General features: G+C 42.5%; 1 protein-coding gene across 4 annotated transcripts in view; it reads right to left on the bottom strand.

Annotated features, from left to right (window-relative positions):
* Nucleotides 1-3,640: 3,640 nt before the first annotated feature.
* LOC109873739 (microtubule-associated serine/threonine-protein kinase 3) overlaps nt 3,641-14,883 on the bottom strand; it is a 191,285-nt gene continuing 180,042 nt past the window's right edge. For 3 of the 4 annotated variants that reach the window (XM_031808930.1, XM_020465436.2, XM_031808931.1), the window contains 8 exons: nt 14,755-14,876; nt 14,312-14,526; nt 13,901-14,101; nt 12,877-13,103; nt 12,542-12,664; nt 12,124-12,260; nt 10,905-11,089; nt 3,641-10,725 (listed from right to left, as the gene is read on the bottom strand). In XM_031808930.1, the coding sequence (XP_031664790.1) occupies nt 6,824-10,725; nt 10,905-11,089; nt 12,124-12,260; nt 12,542-12,664; nt 12,877-13,103; nt 13,901-14,101; nt 14,312-14,526; nt 14,755-14,876 (5,112 nt within the window). In that variant the 3' untranslated portion in view covers nt 3,641-6,823. The remainder of the gene's footprint in view (nt 10,726-10,904; nt 11,090-12,123; nt 12,261-12,541; nt 12,665-12,876; nt 13,104-13,900; nt 14,102-14,311; nt 14,527-14,754; nt 14,877-14,883) is intronic. The other variant, XM_031808932.1, reaches the window with a different exon arrangement.

The following is a 14,883-nucleotide window of genomic DNA, read 5'->3' as shown; positions in this document are numbered from 1 at the left end:
GATGGGGATTTTTTTCCATCTCTTAAGAACGCATTTCACTACCTCACCAACCTGACGTATGCCGATCTTAGTGGTAATAAACTAGTTGTTGCCAATACGAATCCATTCAACTCACTGAATAATGTCCTGCTCAATTTGGCCATTAATCAGATAGAAATGGTTTAAGTAGACTCTGTCAAAAGAGAAAATAGAAAAATTTACCTGAGTGACAACCCTTTGGCATGCAACTGTTCCAACATTAATTGGTTGGATTCAAAGCAATACCAATAGTGATTTACATAGATAGGACGTGTTGGTTCAAAGGAAAGGTTATCAGATGTGCATTTGCTGGCATGTTACAATTTGGACATGTTATGTCAATGGCAATTTCCACAACTGCATGTGTCATAATAAAAAAACCGAAGAAAGAAATAGTGGATATGAAATGCTTTAGAAAGAAATAGTGGATATGAAATGCTTTAGAAAGAAATAGCGGATATGAAATGCTTTAGAAAGAAATAGTGGATATGAAATGCTTTAGAAGGAAATAGCGGATATGAAATGCTTTGAAGGGTAACACTTTATGTGGAAATAGTCCCCTGCAGATGGTCAGGAATAATGTTCAACAGATGGTATAGAATAATGTTCAACAGAAGGTATAGAATAATGTTCAACAGATGGTATAGAATAATGTTCAACAGATGGTATAGAATAATGTTCAACAGATGGTATAGAATAATGTTCAACAGATGGTATAGAATAATGTTCAACGGATGGTATAGAATAATGTTCAACAGATGGTATAGAATAATGTTCAACGGATGGTATAGAATAATGTTCAACAGATGGTATAGAATAATGTTCAACAGATGGTATAGAATAATGTTCAACAGATGGTATAGAATAATGTTCAACGGATGGTATAGAATAATGTTCAACTGATGGTATAGAATAATGTTCAACGGATGGTATAGAATAATGTTCAACGGATGGTATAGAATAATGTTCAACGGATGGTATAGAATAGTGTTCAACGGATGGTATAGAATAGTGTTCAACGGATGGTATAGAATAGTGTTCAACGGATGGTATAGAATAATATTCAACAGATGGTATAGAATAATGTTCAACAGATGGTATAGAATAATGTTCAACAGATGGTATAGAATAGTGTTCAACAGATGGTATAGAATAATGTTCAACAGATGGTATAGAATAATGTTCAACAGATGGTATAGAATAGTGTTCAACAGATGGTATAGAATAATGTTCAACAGATGGTATAGAATAATGTTCAACAGATGGTATAGAATAATTTTCAACAGATGGTATAGAATAATGTTCAACAGATGGTATAGAATAATGTTCAACAGATGGTATAGAAGTGTTCAGATGGTATAGAATAATGTTCAACAGATGGTATAGAATAGTGTTCAACAGATGGTATAGAATGATGTTCAACAGATGGTATAGAATAGTGTTCAACAGATGGTATAGAATAGTGTTGAACAGATGGTATAGAATAGTGTTCAACAGATTGTATAGAATGGTGTTCAACAGATGGTATAGAATAGTGTTCAACAGATGGTATAGAATAGTGTTCAACAGATGGTATAGAATAATGTTCAACGGATGGTATAGAATAATGTTCAACGGATGGTATAGAATAATGTTCAACGGATGGTATAGAATAATGTTCAACGGATGGTATAGAATAATGTTCAACGGATGGTATAGAATAATGTTCAACGGATGGTATAGAATAATGTTCAACGGATGGTATAGAATAATGTTCAACGGATGGTATAGAATAATGTTCAATGGATGGTATAGAATAATGTTCAACGGATGGTATAGAATAATGTTCAACGGATGGTATAGAATAGTGTTCAACGGATGGTATAGAATAGTGTTCAACGGATGGTATAGAATAGTGTTCAACGGATGGTATAGAATAGTGTTCAACGGATGGTATAGAATAGTGTTCAACGGATGGTATAGAATAATATTCAACAGATGGTATAGAATAATGTTCAACAGATGGTATAGAATAATGTTCAACAGATGGTATAGAATAATGTTCAACAGATGGTATAGAATAATGTTCAACAGATGGTATAGAATAATGTTCAACAGATGGTATAGAATAATGTTCAACAGATGGTATAGAATAATGTTCAACAGATGGTATAGAATAATGTTCAACAGATGGTATAGAATAGTGTTCAACAGATGGTATAGAATAATGTTCAACAGATGGTATAGAATAATGTTCAACAGATGGTATAGAATAGTGTTCAACAGATGGTATAGAATAATGTTCAACAGATGGTATAGAAGTGTTCAACAGATGGTATAGAATAATGTTCAACAGATGGTATAGAATAATGTTCAACAGATGGTATAGAATAATTTTCAACAGATGGTATAGAATAATGTTCAACAGATGGTATAGAATAATGTTCAACAGATGGTATAGAAGTGTTCAGATGGTATAGAATAATGCTCAACAGATGGTATAGAATAGTGTTCAACAGATGGTATAGAATAATGTTCAACAGATGGTATAGAAGTGTTCAGATGGTATAGAATAATGTTCAACAGATGGTATAGAATAGTGTTCAACAGATGGTATAGAATAATGTTCAACAGATGGTATAGAATAGTGTTCAACAGATGGTATAGAATAGTGTTCAACAGATGGTATAGAATAGTGTTCAACAGATTGTATAGAATGGTGTTCAACAGATGGTATAGAATAGTGTTCAACAGATGGTATAGAATAGTGTTCAACAGATGGTATAGAATAGTGTTCAACAGATGGTATAGAATAGTGTTCAACAGATGGTATAGAATAATGTTCAACAGATGGTATAGAATAATGTTCAACAGATGGTATAGAATAATTTTCAACAGATGGTATAGAATAATGTTCAACAGATGGTATAGAAGTGTTCAGATGGTATAGAATAATGCTCAACAGATGGTATAGAATAGTGTTCAACAGATGGTATAGAATAATGTTCAACAGATGGTATAGAAGTGTTCAGATGGTATAGAATAATGTTCAACAGATGGTATAGAATAGTGTTCAACAGATGGTATAGAATCATGTTCAACAGATGGTATAGAATAGTGTTCAACAGATGGTATAGAATAGTGTTCAACAGATGGTATAGAATAGTGTTCAACAGATTGTATAGAATGGTGTTCAACAGATGGTATAGAATAGTGTTCAACAGATGGTATAGAATAGTGTTCAACAGATGGTATAGAATAGTGTTCAACAGATGGTATAGAATAGTGTTCAACAGATGGTATAGAATAGTGTTCAGCTAACTATCCACTAACCATAGCCCAACCCTAAACTTAACTTAAAACAAAAGTAAGCGGTTGCATATCAACAGCTGCAGATGAGAGTTTGTGCATCTTAACGGGACTAATATAAGTAAGTGGGTCAGAACTAAGTTTCGTTCATTGACTAAAACAATCGGGGTAGTTCTACGATATCCATTAGAACGGAACATACCAAGGATAAATACAAGGCCAGGCATGCCGTTTTAGTATATCTCTTCATAATCTTTATATCACAATGACGCAAATAATAATGCATATTCAGATTTTTCATGATCATTATATCAATAAAGAAAAAGAAACGGACTTTTACCATGCCTTTTTTATTTTCAGTGTTCTGCAACTTTAGAAGTATACATATCTGTTTTCATATACTCTATGACATCCATAGAGATTTCCTTGGGCAAAATACAAAAACATCTGTATTGTACAAATCCTAAAAGACAAACCATATAGTAAGCAAGTTCATCTAATACTAGTTTCACACATAAAGGAAAAAAGGAAACTCCAAAAACAAGCAGGACAAATGTGGTACCCGACGGATGTTGAAACAGAGACATTGACCACCACACAGACAGACAGTCTAACACAACAGGGTGGCTGGATAGGTGAGGAAGTCACAGACACTACCAACACGAACATATTTCCTGTGACGTAGCGTATCGACTTGGCAAATCATTAACACAATATACTAAATATACATCCATGAAGTATTTGTAAACAAACACTGAATGTGCTATTTTTAAAGGATTTAAACATCAATCAGAAAAAAAAGGCATGGGGACAAATAGACACTCCATCATTAAAAGAAAGTGTTTCCTGATTCATTTCCATCTGTATCCACCCACTGGGCACAACGTCTTGTTTTCATTTGACATTTGGTTGACATGTCATCTAATGTGAATTCAACGTCAAATCAACAAAAAAAATTCGCCGTGTCATTCAATTTTGGTTACAGTTAGGTGCAAAAAAAAAAATGGAATTCCCTTACATTGATGACTTTCTTCAAATCCAATCAGTTTTTCACGTTCATTCAACGTCATCCCATTGAATCTTTTTGGTTGAAATGACGTGGAAACAAGGTTGACTCAACCCGCTTTTGCCCAGTGGGAAGAGCCTGTTTGATAGGGAACAACATTCTCATCTCAATCATTCTTTCTACTAACTTGTACAACTAGAAGGAAGGGCTAAGGTGTCTAATATTAAGGTGACTTTTTTTCTCTCCCCCCAAATGTTTGACAATACATTTACAATAACTAAATGAGAATAGTAAAACTTCAGATTCTTATTTTAAAAAAATCTTTACAATCAATCTCATTCGTTATTTTCTACAATGTGCATTCGTGGGTACAGTTTACCATTTATGTAAATATATAGCGTCCCGTTTAGTTTTTTGTTTGCCTCCCTAAGATAAAGTAGATTGTCTATTGTTATGACATAGCCCACAAGAGTAAATATTGTATAGCATATTTTGAAAATCTACTTTGTGTTGGATATTTAGGGTATGCAATCAAAAGGACTGGCGGCTAAACTACAGGATATGCCCACGTCAGCGTAAAAGAAGTCCACTGTTTTTTTGATACACAAAGCCAGTATAATCACCTAAACATCAACTGTCTAGAATAATGACTTATGTATATAAGATTTGTATACTGGTGCATTTTGTTCTTACAAAATCAGTCATTTCAAGCCTATTGTTAGCTAGACATTGAACTGGATATTGTTTTAATCTGGCACATAAATGTAGGCTACTGCATTGCTTACGGAAAAAAAAAATTAAAAACAGGAGTTGAATGAAAATGACAAAAAAACGAAACAATAGAACACAACTTCAGAAGATGATCTGAAATCTAATCTCTTGCAACCCTGACGTTCCCAATATATTTTCCAGACGTTTACTTGAATTTGAGCCCTTTTTTAATTTACCATACCCCAAAAATGCATTTCCCATTGCATGAACATCTATCACACAAATAAACAAAACTGGAAAACAACATCCAATAAGATGCAGATTACTCCTTAAAAACGGACCTTCAGAAATCTCTTCCACAGTGTGGCAAACATACTTAGAATTGTTGGTTTATTCCATCAACTCATTGAGCTTGCATGCTACACATTGTCATAATAACATACATATTTTCTCAGTGAAATATTCAAATTTATTGGGCTCAGTGAAATATTCCAGTGTATTACAATTCTTCATACATTATGGCAAAATCAAGATTGAACACATTCTTGGGAACCACTTGCCTCTCAGTTTATTTGTTTATTTTCAACACTACATTCTTGGGAACCACTTGCCTCTCAGTTTATTTGTTTATTTTCAACACTACATTTTTGGGGAAAAGCACAATTGATGCTTTATTTCTATTTCTAATTCAGAACATATCGGAACTGTTAAAATGTTAGAGAGGATGTCTTTTGGATAGGTATAGATAGACATTATGTTAGCTTATTCTAGACCACAGAATTATCAAGCAGAACATGATTCTGAAATGACATCACTGAGTATACAAACATGACATTGCAAAATATATACATATTAAAACACTTATATTTCCTTAAGCCCATGTATCCCAATTTTTACAGTTAGTGTTGAACATAATTACTTACAAGATATAGCATAAAAATCAAAGGGTAAGAAATGTAGAGATGTGAAAGGAATGTGAATTACAACATAACCTGCAAAGAACAGCAAGTTTTTTTTCATTCCCCATAACCCTAAGGCCTCATCCACTAAATATGATTCCAGAACCGTAAGATGATTCCATATTAAATAGTTCTAGGTAAGAAGTACAGAAAATGGTGCGTTTCTTCTGTGCACCGCTAACCCAAAACCAAACAAAGCTAACTTCACTTCTTGGTAATACAAAATAAAGAACAAGTATCTGAACAAACTTGGTGATATTTGACTTCGGTATAACGAGTGAATGATCTGCATCGATATCACAATGCTTAAATGGTTGACTGGATGATGTGCCATGGCTACTGTGTTTTCAGCTCACATAACTCTTTGAGTGGGAGTGAAATGGACATAGTTCAGTCGACACACATCGACAGTCTGCTACCTTTATTGTCAGTTGCTCTAAACCCAGTGCAATTCAATTCAACGTGCCACCTGACATATTGATTGCACATTGCACTCTGCTGTCAATTAAAAATAAAGCCCCCAATCAATCACCAGATACACATTTGACACCTTTGTTACACACAGCAGAGAACCACAAATGAGCAGCAAATCAGTCTACATTCAGTCCAAAAACATTAGACATTTATTGTATCGACCAAGCATTCACAATCACCACCACACACATTCAGGATAACACACAAAAATCTGTCTCTCTCACGCAATATAAACACTGAAGTAACAGCTTCCCCGGTTCTCAAAAAAATAAGGCATGATGACACTACTAACAAAAACAACAATGTTTTATTTCTGACATAATGCAAAATCAAAGGTGGCTGCCGTCGTATTTTTTAAAGCCAGCATTTACTTCCTGTTTGCGGGGCCACGTGGAAAATCCTTCGATTGCTTGTGTCGGGCCAAGTCTTTGTCTGAACCTGTGGCTTCTTTCACCACAGCAGCCACTCTTGAAGTCTCTCTCTTGGTGTTTTTCTGTGCAGATGCTACCTCTTGAGCAGATTCCCCTTTCTTCTTGTCAGCCTGTTCTTTTCGGCTGGAGGTTACCTGCTTGTCAGAGTTAGTGACCCTGGGTTCAGCTGTGCTGAGTTTGGCCTGGGGGGTGCTGTTGCTGGTGGCTGCTGGCCCTGTGGCATCCACCCCACCCAGGCCCCTATAAGAGTCCAACCTAAGGCCTTCTGACCTAGGGGCCTCTTCCCTCGGCTTCTCCTGGTCCTCCCTAGAGGTCTGGACCACAGCCTCCTGTCCGGTGCTGCCGTTGGCCCTGCTTGAGAGAGTTCCACCTTTGGGTGGGTGTGCTTCTCTTCTCACTGCTGGGGCTGGCACCACTGGTAAAGGGGCGGATTGGGAGGGAGCACTGGACCAGGTCGGAGGCTCTTTCTGGGCTTGTCGGGTTGCAGCAAAGATATGGGCTGGCTCTTTCATGACAGTGGTTGCGTTTGGGGAAAGAGTTTTGTGAGGGGGGGATTTATGTTTTGAATCTATGATTTGTCTGACAACTGTTGAAGTAGTGATTTCCTTTTGTTTTGAGTTGGTTGAGATAGAGGTTTTCTGAGGGGCTGATTTCTGTTTTGAGTCCAGGTTATCTTTGATGACTTGGGCTGGGGTTGGGGCAAAGGTGTGGGGTTCTGGTTCTTTCTGTTTCTTTCTTGGGTCACAGTTTTGTCTGACAACAGGAGTTAGGGCAGGAATTTGGGACAAAGATTCCTTTAGTTTGGAGACTGAACTTTCTTTGACATGGCTTTGGACTGAGGTTTTGAGTAGGGGATCTTTCTGTTTTGAGTCTGGGATTTCTTTGACCATTGAGACCGAGGTTTTCTGAGATGACTCTTGCGGTTTCGAATCCAGGCTCACTTTGACGACTGGGGCTGTGGCAGGCGTTTTCGCTTCATACCTCCCCCTCTCCTCCTCTGTCTTCCCAAACGTTTGTGAAGGGAGAGGTGAGTCAGATCTTGGCTTAGTTTTGGGATTGAAGATTGTTTGTTTTGTTGAAGCGGGACTTGGTGGGGACTGTTTCACTGTCCGCACAGGACTCGTCTCTTTGATATTTACATCAACAGTTTGCTTTTTAGTGATGAGTATTTCTGCCTCAAGAGCTCCTTTGACCCAAGCCTTTTCAACAGGTCGATTTGTTAAAGATAACTGCTCTCGCTCTCCAGTCTTTGCATTGCTACCCTTCATCTTTGGTGAAGTGGGATCTTCTCTACTTTGCTTCGCTACACTACTATTTGCTACCTGACTGCTAAGGGTACAAGCATATTTTCTTTGATCACACCTTAGTGTTGCTTCTGATGTTCCAGTTGCATTGTACAACATTTCTTTCGACAAAACACATTTTACATCCACTTTAGGACTTGTCTCTCTGACTTGGGTCATTTTATCTCTTCCTGCGTTTGCAGTTTGGAGCTCCTCAACAGCAGACACACTGGCAGGTTCATTGGCATTGTTTGGAACTGGCCTGTTTCTTTGAACCGTGTCGGGATTCTGGGTTTTCTCCGTGCCATGCTGTTTTTGAGAAGCTTGACCACTTGTTCGGTTCTTATCTCCAAGACTAGGTATTGGAGCAGGGATGGACGATTGCTTTGTGGTCCCTGTCGAGGGACTGCTGGATAACATCTGCTGCTTTGACAGGTATGGAGTCTGCTCTAAAATATATTGTACGAATGTAGTGATGCTACCTGTATTCTCAGCTGGTCCTTGTTTCTCATTGCTCTGCAGGTAACTGGGCCCTGACTGACATTCTGAACTTTGCTTCACTGGTACAGCTACATGAGGGGCAGTTGTATGAACCTCCACGTTTGGAGCAGGGACGGATGGTGCAGTCTTCCTGGGATTCCCTGGCTTTGCGGCGACAACTGTATTGGATGTCTTGGAAACGTCAATGTTGTTTTGCTGTGCAGGAGCTGAAGTTTCTTGAGGTGGCTCAACCTCCTCCTCCTGGTCTTCGTTGCTGACCTCCCGTATGGAGGGCGTCTTCCCGCAGTGGGAAAAGTGGGCGCTGTGGCGCGATGTCCTATGATCGTGAGCTATCATACTGGACCTGCTCTCTTGTTTCCCACCAAAGTCGGAGACCTCTGCCTTGGAGGAAGCCATAGGGGGTTCACTGTGACTAGGTCTGTCGTATGGCATCTCACCACTGCTACTGCATTTAAACCCAGTGTTGGAAATACTAGCCTCTTTGGCGGGAACTGGGCTGCTGAGGGCCACAACAGCTGCAGGGCTTAGTATACTGGTGGGCGGGCTTTTCTGCTTGTCAGAGGGTTTGAGCAGGGGAATCAACACCTGCCGCTCAACTGGGCTTTGCAGCCATGTGGGTATCCCTATTGAGCCGCCATCGCTGTCCGCCAACTTAGAGAGGCAGGTGTCTGTTTTAGACACCCTTGGCCCGGAAAGAAGGCCAATGTCCAGGGTGCCCTCCAGGGGTTTGAGGGAGGAGACCAGACGCCCCTCCAGCTTGTATTCCGAGGAGGTCTTCCTGAGGGAGCCTTCATTGGAGGAGATGAGCTGGAGTTTCTCCACGGCGCTTCCCTCCCCCCTCCCAGAGAACATCTTGGGGTTCAGGCCCTCAGGGCTGGTGTGGACGCTGCTCATTGTACTTTTGATGTGGTCTAGAGCCAGCGCTGAGTCCAGCTGCAGACTCTTGGAACGTATGGAGCTAAAATGGAGGCTCTCATGAATGCCGGGAGAGAGCCGACACATGCCGCCGTCTTCTCGCTCCTCGAACGACAGCCTCTTCCGGGCAAATTCCATGTTGGGGGCCTTGAAATCAAGTCTGTCTGGCTTACTGCCCTCTTTGCTCTGCCTGGACAGCTGCCACTCAGGCTTCTGGAGGCTCCAGTCATGGATAGAGCACAGAGACGAGTCAGCGCTATTGCCCCCAAGTGGTTCGGGGGTGCTCTCACCGGCACGCGTGTTCAGCTTCTTATACAGAACATCTTTTAGGGTGAAGCTGGCAGCTTTGCCTTCCAGTGAGACTGTATCTGAGCCTTGGCTTCTGCCCTGGCATCTTCCTCCTTCAGCACCAGATGTATCAGACTCCTGTAGAGCGTCCTGCTTCTGCAGGGATTCTCGCCTCTCTGACCAGTCCTGTTTCTTCATCACCCCCTTGGCTTTCAGTTTCTCCTTGTCCAGCTCTTCCATAGACTCCTGCCAACCCATCTTGCGGCCAACGGGCCTCTTGAGGCAGCCCTGCTCAGCCGGCCGGACCCGGGTGATGGCCGGAGGCTCGCTGGGCGTCTCCTCCACACTCTGCAGGGTGTGGTGGTCCATGTCCCCAGGACGCACCTCCGCTCCCAGGGCCTCTTCCTGGGTCACCTCCAGGCTGTGCTTCCTGGAACACAGGTGCTTTTTGTCACCCGTGTAGGAGGACTTCTCCTCCGACTGCACCCGCTGGAGGAGCGGCGAGCGGGGCGGCTCCGCACTCTTGGGCCGTACCATGTGGCGGACAATGGTGGGGGGAGAGTGCATCTTGACTGGGAAGGCCTGGGTGGTCTTGGAGATCCCCATGGTCCCATGGCTGAGTAAGGGAGATGGTGAGCGCTGCGGGGAGGTGGGCTGTGGGGTCGGAGATGGGGTGCGGGCCAGCGGGGAGAGGGGAATGCTGCCGGCAGACTTGCGACGGCCCTGTCGGAGCCTCTGGCCCGTCAGTTTGGGGCCCAGGCCGTGGAGGGTGCTGGGACGAATGTGGCCGGAGCCTGCGGGGGAGTTTGGAGCGCTGGAGCTCGGGGAGCTACTCTGAGAGGAGTTGCCACCTAGAAACACAGAGGGAACGTTATTCAACTAATAATCTTTTATAGTGGTAAATATTGTACACCTTCATTTAAGAAACAATGATTGTTTCACTGATAAACACTGCTCAATTCTACAATTTATTTTATTGTGTACATTTAATTTATTCCATCGAATGTGAACGATTGACAGTCTATCTCACCTGACTGGTTGAAGTCGGGGGTGGGTCGGAAGGCTGCGGTGGGGGAGCGGGGGGACAGGCTGTGGGTAGGAGACCCTGGGAGACTCTCCCCAGAGGACAGGGAGCGGTTGAGAGAGGAGAAACTACGGCTGGTCTGCAGCAGAGGGGAGGGCTGCATGGCAAAACGCCTGAACACAGACCGCCGCCTGGAGAGAGAGGAGAGAAGACGACGTCAGTCTACCAGCACGAGGCCCAGAAACTCAATGTATTTGTGGTCTAGACTCTAGAGAGCGTCTAATCTAAGAAAACTATCCTTAAAAATGTGTTATAACTTTAAAATGTAAAACAGTCCTCTCACTGTCAACTGTGTTTATTTTCTGCAAACTTAACATGTGTAAATATTTGTATGAACATAACAAGATTCAACAACTGAGACATAAACTGAACAAGATCCACAGACATGTGACTAACAGAAATGTTAGTCCCTAATGTGTCCCTGAACTAAGGGGAGCCCGGATCCCAATCCAATTGAGCACGTCTGGGACCTGTTGGATCGGAGGGTGAGGGCCATTCACCCCAGAAATGTCCAGGAACTTGCAGGTGCCTTGGTGGAAAAGTGGGGTAACATCTCACAGCAAGAACGGGCAAATCTGGTGCAGTCCATGAGGAGGAGATGCACTGCAATACTTAATGCAGCTGCTGTCCACACCAGATACTGACTGTTACTTTTGATTTTGACCCCCCCCCCCCCCCCCTTTGTTCAGGGGCACATTATTCCATTTCTGTTTTATCACGTCTGTGGAAGTTTACGGAAGTTTACGGAAAATAAATGCAGTTGACAGTGAGGACGTTTCTGAGTTTGCTGAGTTGATGATCATTGTTTTTAAATGGTGGTATAACAATGTTTATGTTCTTGAGTAACCAATAAAACCATTCAGTCAATCAAAAATGAAAGCCACAGTGAGATCTTTGGAATGAAAAACTTGACCGACAGTAGTGATGAGAGTTGTCGTTGTCTAGTAGTGACAGGGGGGGATTTTAGCACTGTTGCAAGGAGCCACAGCTACACCTTGTGGTTATACTGTATATGACAAAACCTGAAAACGCTTGCTGTACAAGCTCAATAGTGACCTCTACAGAGCACACTGTATAGAGACCTAGATCTAGTTAATTGGTTCATATCTAATAATGAAATGGTTTCTCATATAGAAAACAACAAAGCCAAACATGAAATTCTTGCCTTTCTTGCGTCTTCTCCTTCTTGGGCTTCTTGGTGCGTCGGATCATCTTGCTCCTGCAGCTGTTCCTCCTGGCAGGTCCTGTTTTGATGGAGGTGTTCTCAAACGGTGTGGTGGAGATGGCCACCTTACTGCCACTCTGGAAAGGAAGCAGACACATAAGATAAACTGGCCCAAAATGAGTGTTAAGTTAGAAACAGGGTTGGAAATAAAAAAAATAGTTGGCTGGACTACTGTAAATGAAATTACCGGTAGATAAACAATGTGCGCTCTATCATGAGAATATCAAGTTGCAAACTAGAAATACCTTTAAAATATACCTTATGCTTATGCGATTACATCACTACCCTTTGTGGACAACTGTTACTAGCGGTTACAGTACACATCTGATGAAAGCTTTATATCCAATGGTTCTCTGACCTTGAGCAGCAGTTCCACCACCTCCGTGTGGACCAGGCCATGGACCGGCTCTCCATTCACATGAGTGATGAGGTCACCAGCTTTCAGCCCCGCCTTCAGGGCCGGACCCGGGTCCTCCACATTCTAAACACATAGAAACACAGTTAGCTACTTGTATCTATCATCCCTCAATAATGAGATCCTATTGCAGTACAAAAACAAATTGAATACAGCCACTTAACGTATTATCCAATGACATGGATGAAAGTGACCAACAGAAATGTACTGTATTACCGATACTTCATTAGCTATTTGACTGTGTTTGTCCCAACATGGTGAAACAAGGCTGTTCTTACTAAGACCGTGTGGTAGACAGTGTAGACATCACGGTCGCAGGCGTACACCGGGATGGCCCGCAGCGTGAAACCAAACTTCTTCCCCGAGCTGTGGATGATGATTGGCTGCCGAGGGCAGATGACGCAGAGGGAGGAGTCTCGGCTGGGGGAGGAGTCACGAGAAGATGGGTCCGAGGAGAGGGAGTAGGGGGATATGGGGCTGGCCAGAGGGGATACCCCGAAGATATCTGGAACAATAAGACGGACAAATAAATGTCATTATTTTGAATGATTAAAAATGGCTGTAAATATCACAAAGCATTTAAGATAACTGGAAGAATGAGAAAGACATTTCTAATGATATCTGTTCCAATATGAGACACACATTAATGAAAGGCATTATACTAGGGGAAATAATGTTCCCATTGTGATACAATCAAGAGACTAATCTGGGAATCTGCCAGATAGTGTGAAAGCTAAATAAGTGTTGCCATAAAAAAAAAAGGAATAGCACACCATCAATTTGAATTCTAAAAATTCTTCAAACCAAAAACCCAGTGGAGGTTCATTTAAAGGTAACAACACAGACACACACACGAAGACCGCTACTGTCATTTCTATTGACCTGTTTTCCAGTGGCAATCCCCTCAGTACCCAGCTGTTCCTATAAAGCCTGGGAGCCATGAATTACTGTGTCTCTGCTGGGAGTGAGCCCTAAGGGATTTACTCCCCTCCCAACAGTGGAAGGGCCTCTCAGCTCACTACCGAGTTAGTGGCTCCTCTTCTGGGCTACTGCGCACACAGCCACTCCATAAACTGGAGCCTCATCCCAGCAGGAGCTGTGCCAATTTCACACAGATCTTTCATCTCGGCATCTTTCATCTCTTTCACACTCCTCTCTCGAAATCCATCGCTCTAATTCTAATTATGTGCTCGCGCTTACTCCTCATCCTGTCCTCTAACCTCCTCTAAATCGAAATGCTAGAGATCACAGGGGTTGTGTGTGTGTGTGTGTGTGTGTGTGTGTGTGTGTGTGTCCTCTCACCTCCAGGGATCCTGAGGGAGAGGGCACTAGCTGAGACAGACTTGGAAACTTTGGCAACACCACCATGCTTATCCCCATGTCCATCGGGCTGCAGGACGCCATGCTGCCCTCCCAGGTCCACGGGAGTCTTGGAGGAGGAGTCAGGGCTGTCTATGCCCTCATCCCTGGAAGGAAGCGGGTCCAGGTGCTCTGAGAAACTACCTACACACCAAAGAAGAACAGGGTACAATTATGTCCCATACATGTTTTTGTTATAATCAAGCACATTAAAAACCTTGAACCATATCATAACTTTTTGTTGCTTTTGCATACCAGTTGAACCCACAGTCTTAAACACCCAACATGATGCCCATATCTAGCATGATCCCTACATCTTCTACCAGCTGTAACCAGTGCTCTAGGCCTCCATACCAGAGAGAGTAGCCCCGCTGTGGGTGCTCCCGGGGGTGGTTGCGTCAGCCTCGTCCTCTCCGACGGAGAAGGCCACCTTGCTGGGGTCCCCCAGAACCAGGGACTCCTCATCTCCGTCCTCTGCCTCGGCCGAGATGGCAAACTTGGGGAGCAGGCCGGGGGGGCGAAGGCCCATGCTAGCGCTCTCTGTGTCCGAGGATCGGGACAGGGAGTGCCTGAGGGGAGAAAATGGAAATGGGTAAATATCAACCACCCTCAGAAAAAAACCATTCAAAACATACTAGTTTACTGAATTATAATCGTTGTACTGACTAATTGGGTTAATCATTGCAAGTGTAATGGTGATGAGAACTGAATGAATAGTGAACCAAAAGGTGTGTGAAAACAATAGATGGTCATTAATCAGAGTTTGAGTGTAACAGAAGGGATATTGTGAAGCGTACATTTCAGTGAACTCCGGTGTCCAGCTCAGAGAGTCCACAGTCAGAGAGCTCTCGCTCTTCTTCTCCTCCGTCTCGCCCTTCTCCTCGAGCTGGCCACGGGACAAGTCCAAACTGCTGTACACCTACACA

The sequence above is a fragment of the Oncorhynchus kisutch genome, linkage group LG29, assembly GCF_002021735.2.
Source record: "Oncorhynchus kisutch isolate 150728-3 linkage group LG29, Okis_V2, whole genome shotgun sequence".
In the NCBI taxonomy this organism is placed as follows: domain Eukaryota; kingdom Metazoa; phylum Chordata; class Actinopteri; order Salmoniformes; family Salmonidae; genus Oncorhynchus; species Oncorhynchus kisutch.
The sequence above is the reverse complement of the archived record's forward strand: the minus strand, read 5'-3'. Positions and strand labels throughout refer to the sequence as shown.